The sequence below is a fragment of the Piliocolobus tephrosceles genome, chromosome 15, assembly GCF_002776525.5.
Source record: "Piliocolobus tephrosceles isolate RC106 chromosome 15, ASM277652v3, whole genome shotgun sequence".
NCBI lineage: Eukaryota > Metazoa > Chordata > Mammalia > Primates > Cercopithecidae > Piliocolobus > Piliocolobus tephrosceles.
The window spans coordinates 25,815,498-25,830,091 of record NC_045448.1 but is presented as its reverse complement, the minus strand read 5'-3'; the positions used below and the strand labels follow the sequence as shown (position 1 = coordinate 25,830,091).

At 38.7% G+C, this 14,594-nt stretch overlaps 1 protein-coding gene across 4 annotated transcripts in view; it reads left to right on the top strand.

Moving 5' to 3' along the window:
- Positions 1-14,594, top strand: part of ASXL2 (ASXL transcriptional regulator 2) — a 160,943-nt gene that overhangs the window by 98,218 nt on the left and 48,131 nt on the right. The window contains exon 1 of one of the 4 annotated variants that reach the window (XM_023229945.2): positions 669-939. The exons of the other annotated variants lie outside the window; for them this stretch is intronic. Coding sequence (XP_023085713.1) covers positions 903-939 — 37 coding nt within the window. The 5' untranslated portion in view covers positions 669-902. Of the gene's footprint in view, positions 1-668; positions 940-14,594 lie in introns of those variants that run through there. 4 annotated transcript variants of the gene reach the window in all.

The window sequence follows — 14,594 nt, the reverse complement described above, 5'->3', positions numbered from 1 at the left end:
GCCGAATAGGTAGATATGAATAGCATAACCTTGCTCCACACTCTGCGTAATAATAGAAGACATGAACAGTAAGGTAATATCAAATTGAATGTTGGGTCCAATTGTTTTTGAGCTGCTTTTCATTTATTCCTTTTCTAGAAATTATCATAATATTGGTTATTTGTCCTCAGTTTACAATCAGATGAGATGCTCTGTAAAGCTCTTTTCTGGTTGCAGGTAGTCTATAATAAAGCCTAGAAGAAAATGGGCGTTATGTGGTATCTGGAAGGTGGGGTGAGAGGTGCGCATGATGTCACGTGATTCATGTTTAAGCAGCTCTGATATTCTCAAGAAATGAATGCCAAGCTACCGATAATGAAAAATGATTTAGTCTCTCATAGAATATGCATCTGTCATTCATGGGTCATACATGTGGTATAGATACCGTATAATTTGTAGGTATATCTTATGTATTTATAGATGTTTTTATAGTCCAGTGCAAATTAAAGTGACAGACATGTAGCCAGCAGTGAGCATGCAGCAAAGCAGTTCTAAATCTTAGTTATCAATAAAGGTAAAGCAAGCTAATTGTGTCTATTACTTTTTCTTATTTAGGGCCTTTACTCTCAATCTGACATCACTTCATTTCAAATGCATTGTAAGACAGGAAGAACACTGAGATAGTATCAAAACCCACTTCCTTTTATGTACAAAAATAAAGAGCTCTGACAGCAAAACTGATACTTCTAGTTGAAAATCGATAGAAATTTTCTTGATATATGTATACCTTTCAGCCAAATAGGAACAGAGAATAGAACTTTGAAATTCAGTCCAATATTAAAACTAGTTTATTGATTTCTGTGTAAAGTGGAAGAACTTAAAAGTTAGTAGTTTTGGCTCCTAGTTTTCAGACAGGAAACACTATGTTCAGAGAAGAGTTTTATGGAATTCCAAGTCAAGGTAAGGTGGAATAATAACTTCAGAAAAACGAATAACTAGAATCAACTACTTATATTGCTTTTTTATGATCATAGCTAAGTGAAGTCTCTGCTTTTTCCCCAAAACAAAATATTGAATTATGAAGCAACTGTAGGGCTATTATTTTTATCTTCTGATAGAAAAAGTTTTGTTAGACTTTGGTCTACTTTTTAAAGTGTCTTAATGAAATTAATTACATGAAGTATACCTTTTCTCTCTAAGGAATCACTGTTTCCTCTAGTGTGAACTAATGTTAATTTTACTGCTTGTTCAGAACTACTTTAAATAAGGAATTTGATATCTATTGTGTCTGGAGTTATTTAAAATACCATAAACCTACCTACCTTCTAACATTTATATGTGTGTTAAGTTACTGAATGGGTATGATTATGTCTCCTTTTAAAAGTGTACTGGAGGCAAAACTTTTTTTGGCAAGTTGACTTAGATGGAGAGAGACCTTTAGGAGATGTTCTCTTTTCCTCTGGGGTTATTAGTGGTGGCTGACTTGGAGGTTTTAGCTCTGTGTTGTGTTAAAGATGGCTACACTGTTAGGACTTTGGATAGTTAGAAGCAAGGAAAGTGTTCAGGTATGGCCTTTCCCATTTAGGCCAGGGGACTCAATATAATCAGGAAACACTGCCTGCCTAGTTTGGAGTAGATTGCACTTGGTGTCGGAGGAAGGGACTTAAAACTAAAAAGGATCTATTACCTCCAAAGAAAGACCTGTTAGAATAAAAACTCCCTCAAGAGAAACATAACTGTTTCTAAAGGACAAAATCATTTTGGAAACTTCGATTGTTATCAGTCCTTCAGCAATCAATTCTTCAACTATGTATAGTTCTTAAGTTTCAATTTTGTTATCAATCCTTCAGTTTCTGATACCTCCCTAATACTTCATAGGGGCCCATTAAATGTCTTTGGGAGAAAATAAAAATTTAAGTCAGAGATTATTTACTAAAGCTTTTAACTCAAATGCATCTAATATTAATAGTCTGTATCTTTTTGACCTTGTTCGACATTGTAATCATCCGTTGAAATGGAAAATTATCAATGCTGTAATAATGTGTGTGAAAAGTAGTACCTTTTGACTTAAACTCAATGAGCAGTATGTAAATATCCAGCAACCTGAAACTACTGCAGTGAACTATGTAAAACTGACTGATAAGCCTGCAGTGAACTATGTAAAACTGACTGATAAGCCTCAAGTTCTAAAATTTGTTTTGTTGTATTTATTTTATTTATTTTTTGAGACAGAAACTTGCTCTGTTGCCCAGGCTGGAGTGCAGTGACATGATCTCTGATCACTGCAACCTCACCTCCCAGGTTCAAGCGATTCTCCTGCCACAACCTCCCCAGTAGCTCGGACTGCAGGCATGCACCACCACACCAGTTGAGCTGGGATTTCGCCATGTTGGGCAGGCTGGTCTCAAACTCCTGGCCTCAAGTGATCTACCCACCTCAGCTTCCCAAAGTGCTGGGATTACAGGTGTGAGCCACCACACCCGGCCTAAAATTTGTTTTAAATATTTTTCTGAAAACACTTGATATTAAGCTTTAAAAAAAAAAAAATTATCAGCTGGTTGCAGTAGCTCACGCCTGTAATCCCAGTACTTTGGGAGGCTGAGGAGGGCGGATCACCTGAGTTCAAGACCAGCCTGGTAAACATGGTGAAACCCCATCTCTACTAAAAATACAAAAATTAGCCGGATATGGTGGCACATGCCTGTATTCCCAGCTACTCGGGAGGCTGAGGCAAGAGAATCACTTGAACCCAGGAGGCTTTGGAGGCTGCAGTGAGCCAAGATCATGCCACTGCACTCTAGCTTGGGTGACAAAGTGAGATGCTGTCTCAAGGAAAAAAAAAAATTGCTAGATTACTCTTTGGGTTTCTTTTATGTAATGATTTTTGTTTTTTGTTTTTAAATCAAATAATAGTAACTTGATCTTTTGATCAGAATTTGTTAATCTTTTATTTCTATATGTTTATATAGAAGCAAGCATGTTTGTTTCTAATTAGACAAAAAAAATGTGTTGTTAAGAATTGTTTTAATCTGTTGAGCAGTCCACATTGGAGGATAAAGTTATAATCCTGAAAAGTGTTGTTTAAGGCATTAGTTTATTTGTAACAACCAAAGTAATGTCTCTGTTTAAACTACTTGTTAGGCAGGCTGTGGTGGCTCACACCTATAATCCCAGCACTTTGGGAGGCCAAGATGGGAGGATCACTTGAGCCCAGGAGTTTGAGACCAGCCTGGGCAACATAGTGAGACTCCTGTCTCTACAAAAAATAAAAAGTAAAATTAGCTGAGTGTGGTGGTGTGTGCCTGTAGTCCCAGCTACTCAGTAGACTGAGGCAGGAGGATTGCTTGAGCCCAGGAGTTCAAGGCTACAGTGTGCTATAATGGGACCACTGCATTCCAGCCTAGGTGACAGAGCAAGACCCTCTCTCAAAAAATGAATGAAAAAACAAGCAAACAAACTACTTGTTACACTCATGCCTTCTCCAGTCTGTATTATTTGCCAGGTATTTGGGAAACAAATTTGAATGAGGTGTCGACCCCATCCTTAAAGTTGTCTCAGCATATCTAGAGGGATAGAAAAATAAGTAGATAATTAGCACATGACTTCATAAATCGCATGTGTTTGTATTTATCATGTTATGACAGCATTAGAGAAGGGATACTAAGTTAACTTTGCCTGGATTACTAAGTATTAGCTATAAAAGTCCTAAGATACTATTCTTCTCTAGAGAGTTTAAGCACTAGGAAAGGCAGGATGTATTACGGAAAGAAAACATATATAAAGGCAAGAAGGTGGGAATGTGTATAGTGTTCTCAGGAAGCCATAAGAAGATAAATTTGGCTGGGAGAGGGGATTTGTGGAGGGAAATGAAATTTGGATCATACGGTTAACCTTTAGTGATAGTCTTATTATTTACCGGATATTGGTATGCACAAAGTTTCTTTTTCTTTTTCTTTTTTTCTTTTTTTTTTTTTTTTGAGATGGAGTCTTGCTCTTGTCGCCCAGGCTGGAGTGCAGTGGCACGATCTCAGCTCACTGCAACCTCGCCATCATGGGTTCGAGCAATTCTCCTGCCTCGGCCTCCTGAATAGCTGGGATTATAGGTGCCCACCACCACGCCTGGCTAATTTTTATATTTTTAGTAGAGACGAGGTTTTGCCATGTTGGCCAAGCTAATCTCGAACTCCTGACCTTGTGATCTGCTTGCCTCAGCCTCCCAAAGTGCTGGGATTACAGATGTGGGCCACCGCGCCCAGCCTCACAAAGTTTCTTAGGAAAATTAAGGTGTAGATCAGAGAAGAGAGAGAATGGAGACACTGACGACTCTTCCACATTTTCGTAGCCAGACACCAGGAAGATCAAGATTGTTTATAGGCTGGAGGTGTGGTGGCTCACACCTGTAATCCCATTACTTTGGGAGGCCAAGGCAGGAGTATCACTTGAGCCCAGGAGTTCAAGACCATCTTGGGCAACATGGTGAGACCTTGGCTCTAAATAAAAAACAGCCGGTTTTGGTGCACACCTGTAGTCCTAGCACTTTGGGAGGCCAGGGTAGGGGGATCACTTAAGCCCGGAAGTTTGAGACCACAGTGAGCTATGATGATGCCACTGCATTCCAGTCTGAGTGACAGAGACCCTGTCTCAAAAATAAATAAATAAATAAATAAATAAATAAATAAATAAATAAATAAATAGATAGATAGATAGATAGATAAATAAATGACAAAAGACTGTTTATTGACCCTTTTTGTTGTTGGTTTCATACTTTTGTTCATTAAGTTTCTGAGTTAATAAACTAGCTTCTTTTGTTGTTCTACTCATTAGTGTTTAAGTTAGCTCAATTTCTCATCACTGGTATATAAGCTAAAATTTATTTCTGTTTTGCTTTTGAAAATCATTTGTTGTAGGTAATATACTTCCTTGGTGTGGGATAACATTAATTGGTGACATTTATTAGTTTCATTTGAAGTGAAACTGGTAATAGAGAAGTATGAGGGATTTTTTTTTATAAGTGCCACTTTGTGAGAAAAGATTATAAACAGGGTCTTGATACAGTTAAAATGCAGCTTTAATTGTTTTCTTTTTTTATGTTTATTTTTTAAACAAGGTCTTATTTTTAATAGTTCTTTTTTTGTTTTTTTGTTTGTTTGTTTGTTGTTTTTTTAAGATGTAGTCCTAGGAAATCTTGCTCATATGTTTCTCACACCCCTCCTACTCATATCACCACCACCTCATAAGTTAACTAGTTTATTCTCAAATTATTCATCATCAAGGACCAATTTTTTTCCTCTAGTCCATTGTGGACTCAGAATGACCCAGCAATGTCAGATTTCTGTGAAAGTACCTAAATGTTCTTGCTTTCATGCTTATCTTATCACAGACCAGTCTGTGGACATTTGAACAGCAATAGTTTAGATGATTTTTAGCTTTACTTTAAAAAAGGGTGAGAGTGTGCCAAATTTTATCTTTAAAGGAGAAACTATATGAGATGATCTTGTCCCTTTTTTTAAAAATTCAGAACAGAAAATAACCCCATCTTCCTAGTAAATAATTAACTATTACGATGCTTCATCAGCATTGCAAAAACATCCTGTCATCTCCAAATCACTACTGGTCCTTTCTCAAAAGTAACCGCCATCCTGATTTCTGTCAATTTGGGTCACTTTGTCTATTTGTAAAATTTTAAATTAGATTATAATACATATGGAGTAAGTACTTTTTCTCTGAAATGCTTGGAACTAGAAGTGTTTTAGAGTTTGGATTTTTTCAGATTTTGAAATACTTGCATTATTTGGGTTGAGCATCCCAAATTAAGAAAGTTCAAAATCCAGAATGTTCCAATGAACATTTCCTTTGAGCATCATGTTGGCACTAAAAAATTTTCTGATTTTGGGCATTTCATATTTTCTGATTTGGAATGATCAGCCTGTATTCATTAAAGTACACATAAGTATACAGCTTGTTGGAGTTTCACAAACAGAACAGTACTATGAACTATCAACCAGATTAAGGAGCAAAATATTGCCGGGTGCGGTGGCTCATGCCTGTAATCCCAGCACTTTGAGAGGCCAAGGTGGGCGAATCACGAGGTCAGGAGATCAAGACCATCCTGGCTAAGATGGCGAAACCCCATCTCTACTAAAAATAGAAAAAATTAGCTGGGTGTGGTGGCAGATGTCTGTAGTCCCAGCTACTCCAGAGGCTGAGGCAGGAGAATGGTGTGAACCCGGCAGGTGGAGCTTGCAGTGAGCTGAGATCGTGCCACTGCACTCCAGCCTGGGCGACAGAGCGAGACTTCATTTCAAAAAAAAAAAAAAAAGCAAAATATTGCCCTGAGCTCCCTTCTGGTGACACCCATTACCCCAAAATAACCACTCTAACAACTTCCAATAGCATAAACAAGACATGACTGGAACAGAATAATGTCCAGATAAATTTTTAAACTTATATAATCAAGTCGTACTTAAATAATTTTTTGCTATTACATTATTTGCATGTGTGTAAGAATCATTCACCTTCTGGTACATAGAAATACATCAGATTCTTAAAACTATATAGAGTGGTTATTTTGGGGCAATGGGTGTGACCAGAAGGAAGCTCAGAAAAATTCACAGCATTAATGAACACAATTGAACTGCACAAAATACAGTAATATATATATTTTTTTTAAAAAAAAGTAGAACTAAAATTGATCTATAGATTCAATGCAATTCTAACCAAAATCATAGCAGGTTGATGCGGGAGGGGACGTGTGGAAACTGACAAGCTGCTTCTAAAATTTTGAAGATGAGATCAGTCAGAAAAGCCAAGAAAATATTAAAGAACAAAATGGAAAGAGTACAACTATTAGATATCAGGATTAATCATAAAGCTAGGCAATTTTCTAAAGAAAAAAAACATACTGGGTACATTAAGAAGTTGCGTTCATCAAAACATAACTTTAAGAGAGTGGAAAGGCAAGGCACAGAGAAGTTATTTGCAATAAATATATGCAACAAAGGAATATATGAAGAACTCCTACAAGTTACTAAGAAAAAGAGAATTCATAGAAAAATGGGCAAAGACTAGAGCAAGCATTGCACAAAGATGATATCAAAATGGTTAATAATGAAAAAGAGTCAAATTCCATTAGCGACCACAGAAAGGCAACTTATAACCACATGCAATACTATTACGCACCCACCAAAGTCCAAAATTAAAAAGACGGATGGTACCAACTGGTAGTGATCACGTGAAATCATGTATAGGGAAACATGTCAGTGTATAGGGATTCCTATAAACTGGTGGTGAGAATTTAAACTAGTACAACTAGTACAGCTACTTTGGAAAACTGCTTGGCTGCCCATAGTATAGCTAATTCTACTCTGGAGTATATACCCAACATAAAGGAGTACAAAAAGAAATTTTTTTAAAAAGTAGAATTAATCGTAATAACAAAAATAACCTAAATGTTCACCAGTGGTGGGATAAATGAATTTGGGTACTGGTGGATGTTTATGCAATGAAAATACTATATACACACAGAGAGGAAACTGTCTTCATGTATATGCATGTGCGTGTGCACATTTTAATGAAAGCTTTATTCTTTTATCTTTTACATTTAGATCTATAAACCATGTGGAATTTTTTTGTATTATGTGAGATGAGGATCATCATTTTATTCCTTTCACCCTGTAGGGATATTTTAATTACCTAGCACCCATTTTTGAAGACTTCTTTAGTTTATTGTAGTGTTCTCTCTGTCATAAGTCAATTGACCATATAGTTATGGTTTGGTTTCTGGACTTTGCTTTGCTCTGTTGTGTTTTGTCTTTCCTTGTAACAGTACCACCCTGTTTTAATTACTTTAGCTTTATGATTAATCCTGATATCTAATAGTTTAATTCTTTCCATTTTGTTCTTTAATATTTTCTTGGCTTTTCTGACTGATCTCATCTTCATGTAAATTTTAGAAGCAGCTTGTCAGTTTCCACATGTCCTCTCTCATCAACCTGCTATGATTTTGGTTAGGATTGCATTGAATCTATAGATCAGTTTTAGTTCTATTGACTTTTTAAAAAATATATTACTGCATTTTTTGCAGTTCAATGTGTTCATTAATGCTATGGATTTTTCTGTCTTACAGGTCTTTGCACACTTCTTAATACATTTATTGACATTTTTTATTCTGTTGTGAATAGCTTTAACTTTTTTTACTTTATAATTGTGTGTTTCTGATATATAGAAATATAGTTTTTATAAATTGACTGTGTCTTTGAAGTGTCTAGGATTTTACCTGATTTGTAAGTGAACAAATTAGCCTCTCAAGGATGTTAACAGAAGAAACAAGAATCCTGGGTCATAGAAAAAGTACTATATTACCTATGATAGAGTAAGCAATATGACTGTCAGCATACTTTTTGTGTCAGCTTTCCCTTACCCTGAGGCTCAGGTGATGAGATACAGGCCCAGATGTATCCTATTCGTGCAGTGGGTTTGCATCTCAGCCAAGAAACATTAGTTTGAGGGATTCACTGCTTTTAGCAGAAGCAAGCATATTTTGCCTGGGAAAAGACATTGCTTCATCTCATGGTTGCTCTGCAGCTGCAAACATAACCCTGAAAGATGGCTCAGGTAAAGAGTGTTCTGGGACTTAAAACATTGCTGGCCTTGCTCGCATGTACACATGACAGCACTCAGGGCCTGTGATGGATTGCCTCTCTGAACATTGACACTGGATGTAACAACATTGCGAAATTAATTTTTAAAATCTATTAGTTTATACATAGTTTTATTTTTAAATAATAATAATAGCTTATATTCAATGAATGACAGTGTTAAGTTCATACCATCTGTATAGCTCTGGAAAAATAGGCTAAATAAAAGCAAGTGTTATGCTTCAAATTGTGTCCCCTTCAAAAAGATATATTGAAATCATAACCTCTGGTACCCCAGAATATCCTTATTGGGAAACAGAGTTGTTACAGAATTAATTAGTTAAGATGAAGTCATACTGTAGTAGGGTGGGTTGTTAGTCCTCTAAGACTGGTGTCTTTTTTTTTTTTTTTTTTTTTTTTTTTTGAGACGGAGTCTCGCTCTATCGCCCAGGCTGGAGTGCAGTGGCCGGATCTCAGCTCACTGCAAGCTCTGCCTCCCGGGTTCCCGCTATTCTCCTGCCTCAGCCTCCGGAGTAGCTGGGACTACAGGCGCCCGCCACCTCGCCCGGCTAGTTTTTTGTATTTTTAGTAGAGACGGGGTTTCACGGTGTTAGCCAGGATGGTCTCGATCTCCTGACCTCGTGATCCACCCGTCTCGGCCTCCCAAAGTGCTGGGATTACAGGCTTGAGCCACCGCGCCCGGCCAAGACTGGTGTCTTTATAAGATGGGTCATATGAAGACATGGAGACATGAAGAGAGTGCCGTGTGATGATGGAGACGAGGTTGAAATGATGCTACTAAAAGCCAAGGAACGCCAAAAATTGCTGGATGTTACCAGAAACTAAGAGAAAGGGATGGAATAGCTTATTTCACAGAATGAACCATCCTTGCTGACACATCAGTTTTGGATTTTCAGCCTCCAGAACTGTGAAAGAATAAGTGTCTTGTTTTATGTCACCTAGGTTATGTACTTTTTAAAATGACGGGTCTGGGGAATTAATACAGGGAGTAAAGTTCATTCTTCATTATACAATGCATTCAATACGTTATATTCCCATGAAATCTTTTAAAATCTTGTATAGTTATCATGTCTGCTGCCATAATCTTTCTGTTAGCATATTAATCATCTTCCTTAAGTGAGACTTGCAGCCAGAGCTGAAGGAGGCTTATATATACAAGGGTTTGGTGCCACCTACTTTCTTTTTTTTTTTTTTTTTTAAGTTGGGAGACACGGTCTTACTCTGTCACCCAGGCTGGAGTCAGTGGCGTGATCACAACTCAAGTGCAGCCTCAACTTCCTAGGCTCAGGTGATCCTCCTGTCTCAGCCCCCCAAGTAGCTGGGACTACAGCACACCACCACACCTGGCTAACTTTTTATTTATTTATTTAGAGGTGGAGTTTCGCTTTTTCACCTAGACTGGAGTGCAGTGGCGCAATCTCAGCTCACTCCTACCTCCGCCTTCTGGTATCAAGCGATTTTCCTGCCTCAGCCTCCCGAGTAGCTGGGATTACAGGCATGAACCACCACGCCTGGCTGATTTTTGTATTTTTAGTAGAGTCAGGGTTTCACCATGTTGGCCAGGCTGGTCTTGAACTCCTGACCTCGTGATCTGCCCACCTCAGCCCCACAAAGTTCTGGGATTACAGCTGTGAGCCACTGCGCCCGGCCATGTTTTTTTTTATATATAGACAAGATTTTGCCACGTTGCCTAGGCTGGTCTCGAACTGAAGTGATCCCGCCCGCCTTGACCTCCCAAAGCGCTGGGATTACAGGCATGAGCCACTGTGTCCAGTCTGGAAGGCAGTTTATAATACTGAATACTTCCTGTCAGTAAGGAGAAACTAAAATAAGCAAACTACTCTAAAAATTAGAAAAAAAAAAAGAATAAAATAAACCAATAGGTAGCTGAAGAAAATGATGTATAATAAAAATAAATAATGAAAATTACTAAATTAGAAGAGAAAAATGGTAGAAAAGGTTGGTTTTAAAACGAATCAATATAATAGACAAGCTTTCTTAACGTACTTTTTTTTTAAAGGAAAAAACCATGAGTATATAAATTCAGGTTGAAATTTCAAAACAAAATTTAAAAACCATTAGACTTTTTCACAGTACTTCAAAATGTAGATGAAATGGTATACTTTTCTAGGAAAATACAGTGCACAAAAATTGAACCCAGTAGAGATAGAAAGTGTAAATACATTTCCATAGAAGTAGACCTGTATTAGAACTCCCCTTCAAAAGAACACTATACCCACATGTTCTTCAGGGGAATTCAATCATATGCTTATTTTTAAATTTTTATTTATTTATTTTGAGATGGAGTGTCATTCTGTCCCACAGGCTGGAGTGCAGTGGTGCGATCTTGGCTCACTGCAGCCTCCGCCTCCTGGGTTCAAGCGATTCTCCTGCCTCAGCCTCCCGAGTGGCTGGGATTACAGGTGTGTACCACCATGCCTACCTTGGCTTCCCAAAGTGCTGGGGTTACAGGTGTGAGCCACCATGCCCAGCGATAATTCAACCATATGTTTAAAGATAATAATCTTAATGTTTTAAACACTGTTCCAGAGCTAGAATAAAAAACATCTAGATTATTTTTGAAAACAAATTTTCCAAAGATTATGTTATTTTATGAATACTAAGCATTATCTTACGAATATTGAGGCAGAATCATAATAAAAGTTTACTGTATAGTATCCAAGTATACATTTAAATGATAATATCATAAATAGGTTTTTGGATTGTAAGTATGGTCACTACTATGAATTCTATTATTATTAATTACATTAACAAAGCTAATGTGAAAAATAAGTTATTTCTATGCTTGCTGAAAAGGTCTTTGAATAAATTTATGCTCAATAAAATTGACAATTAGTGAATTCCTCTTTAACATTTTAACTTAGTTAAGAAACCATTGTCTTAAGGGGGAAACACTAGTGGCTTCTGTTTTAGCCAGAACGAGTCAAGAACAAGATGTCCACTATCTCCATTCTTATTTAACATTATGTAGAGGTGTTTTTTGTTTTTTATTTTTTCCTGAGTTGGAGTCTTCCTCTGGTGCCCAGGCTGAAGAGCAGTGGTGCAGTCTTGGCTTGCTGCAACCTCTACCTCCCAGGTTTAAGCAATTCTTCTGCCTCAGCCTCCTGAGTAGTTGGGATTACAGGTGTATGCCACCATGACCAGCTAATTTTTTGTATTTTTAGTAGAGACGGGGCTTCACCATGTTGGCCAGGCTGGTCTCGAACTCCTGACCTCAGATGATCCACCCGTCTCCACCTCCTAAAGTGCTGGGATTGCAGGCTTGAGCCACCACGCCTGGCCTAGAGTTGTTTATGTCAATACAGGTAAGCAAGAGAAAGCAGTTTGAGTAACCGGCGACAAGAATCAGAAAGGATTAGGTAAAACTACTACTTTTTTTCAGATGATATGATTTTGCGTCTGACAAACACAAAAAAATCAGTGGAGATAAATACTGATTAAAAAGAGAACTGGTGGCCCATGCTTGTAGTTCTAGCACTGTGGGAGGGTGGGGCAGGAGGATCACTTGAGACCAGGAGTTTGAGACCAACCTGGACAAATAATGAGACCCTGTCTCTACAAAAAATGTTAAAAAATTAAAAAAAACAAGACCAGGCGCAGTGGCTCACGCCTGTTATCCCAGCACTTTGGGAGGCCGAGGAGGGCAGATCACGAGGTCAGGAGTTCAAGAACAGCCTGGCCAATATGGTGAAACCCCATCTCTACCAAAAATAAAAAATTTAGCTGGGTGTGGTGGCACGCGCCTGTGGTCCCAACTGCTTGGGAGGCTGAAGCAGAAGAATCGCTTGAACCTAAGAGGCAGAGGCTGCATGAGTGCCACTGCACTCCAGCCTAGGCGACATAGCAATGACTCTGTCTCAAAAAAAAAACCCAGGCGAGTACTTGTAGTAGTACTTAGGAGATGGGGATACCTTGAGCCCAGGAATTCAAGGCTGGGTGACAGAGTGAGACCCTGTGTCTTAAAAAAAGAGAATTTGGGATTGTAAATAAATAGATATAAATAAAATTAATATGTAGCAATCAGCCACTATGTGCATAAATAATAATGAAGAAAGAATATATTTGCACTAACAACAAAAAAATCCGAGCATCTCTCTCTCTTTTTTTTTTTTTTCTTTTTGAGACAGAGTTTTGCTCTTATTGCCCAGGCTGGAGTGCAATGGTGCCATCAAGGCTTACTGCAACCTCTGCCTCCTGGGTTCAAGCGATTCTCCTCCCTCAGCTTCCCAAATAGCTGGGATTACAGGCATGCACCACCACACCCAGTTAATTTTGTGTTTTTAGTAGAGAAGGGGTTTCACCATGTTGGCTAGGCTGGTCTTAAACTCCTGACCTCAGGTGTTCCACCTGCCTCGGCCTCCCAAAGTGTTGGGATTACAGGCGTGAGCCACCGTGCTTGGCCGAGCATTACTTTTTTTAAGACATGTGCAAAAAGTTGTTGAAACAACTCAATACCCAAAAAGATGACATTGCATTCATTTCTCACCAGGATAAATTCCAAAGAAATTAAAGTTATAATAAATGTAAAATATGAAACCAAGTACTACAGGAAAACATGGGTGAATTTCTTTTTCTTTTTCTTTTTTTTTTTTTTTTTTTTTTTTGAGATGGAGTGCAGTGGCACAATCTCGGCTCACTGCAAGCTCCTCCTCCTGGGTTCATGCCATTCTCCTGCCTCAGCCTCTCGAGTAGCTGGGACTACAGGCGCCCGCCACCACGCCCGGCTGTTTTGTATTTTTGGTGGGGACAGGGTTTCACCGTGTTAGCCAGGATGATCTAGATCTCCTGACCTCGTGATTGGCCCGCCTCAGCCTCCCAAAGTGCTGGGATTACAGGCATGAGCCACCATGCCCGGCCAAACCTGGGTGAATTTCTTTTAAAACCTGAGAATAAAGAAATTTTTTTCTCTGATGCTTCTTGAAGCATATGTGTTTATCTTTTAGTCTAGCAAACTCACTTCTAAGAATCAACCTCAGAGATAAACTGTCAGAAATACAAAATGGCAGAGATTAAGATCAATGATTCTCAAACTCAAGCTTGTATCAGAATCACCTAGAGAAAGTATGGTGCAGATTCCTGGGCCTCACTTCAGAGTATCTGATTCAGTAATCTGGGCTTGCACCAATAATTTTCATTTCTAGTACGTTTTTAGGTAGTAATGATGTTGTTCTGGGTACCATACTTTAGAACCTACTGGTTAAGATGTAGTCATGAAAACAAAAGACTAGAAACGACCCAAAAAATACCCATCAACAAAATCTGGTGGAAGAAATCACGGTTGGCCCGGCGCAGTGGCTCAAGCCTGTAATCCCAGCACTTTGGGAGGCCGAGACAGGTGGATCACGAGGTCATGAGATCGAGACCATTCTGGCGAACACGGTGAAACCCCGTCTCTACTAAAAAATACAAAAAATTAGCCAGGCGTGGTGGCGGCGCCTGTAGTCCCAGCTACTCGGGAGGCTGAGGCAGGAGAATGGCGTTAACCCAGGAGGCGGAGCTTGCAGTGAGCTGAGATCCGGGCACTGCACTCCAGCCTGGGCGACAGAGCAAGGCTCCGTCTCAAAAAAAAAGAAAAAAGAAATTCACGGTTGATATACACAGTGGAATTCTATGCAACTATTAAAAGGAATGCAGAGAAAAGTTCCATGTTCTGTTCTAGGATATCCTCCAGGATACACTGAGTTTTTTCACTCAAATCAAAGTGGCTCCAGCCTGGGCAACAGAGTAAGACCCTGTCTTTAAAAAAAAAAAAAAAAAATCAAAGTACTGGACAGTTAGTGGTATATGATCTTTTGTTTAAAGAAATAAGTAAAATTATTAAAACGGGCCAGGCATTTTGGCTCACGCCTGTAATCCCAGCAGTTTGGGAGGCCGATTCGGGCAGATCACCTGAGATCAGGAGTTCCAGATCAGCCTGGCCAACATGGTGAAACCCTG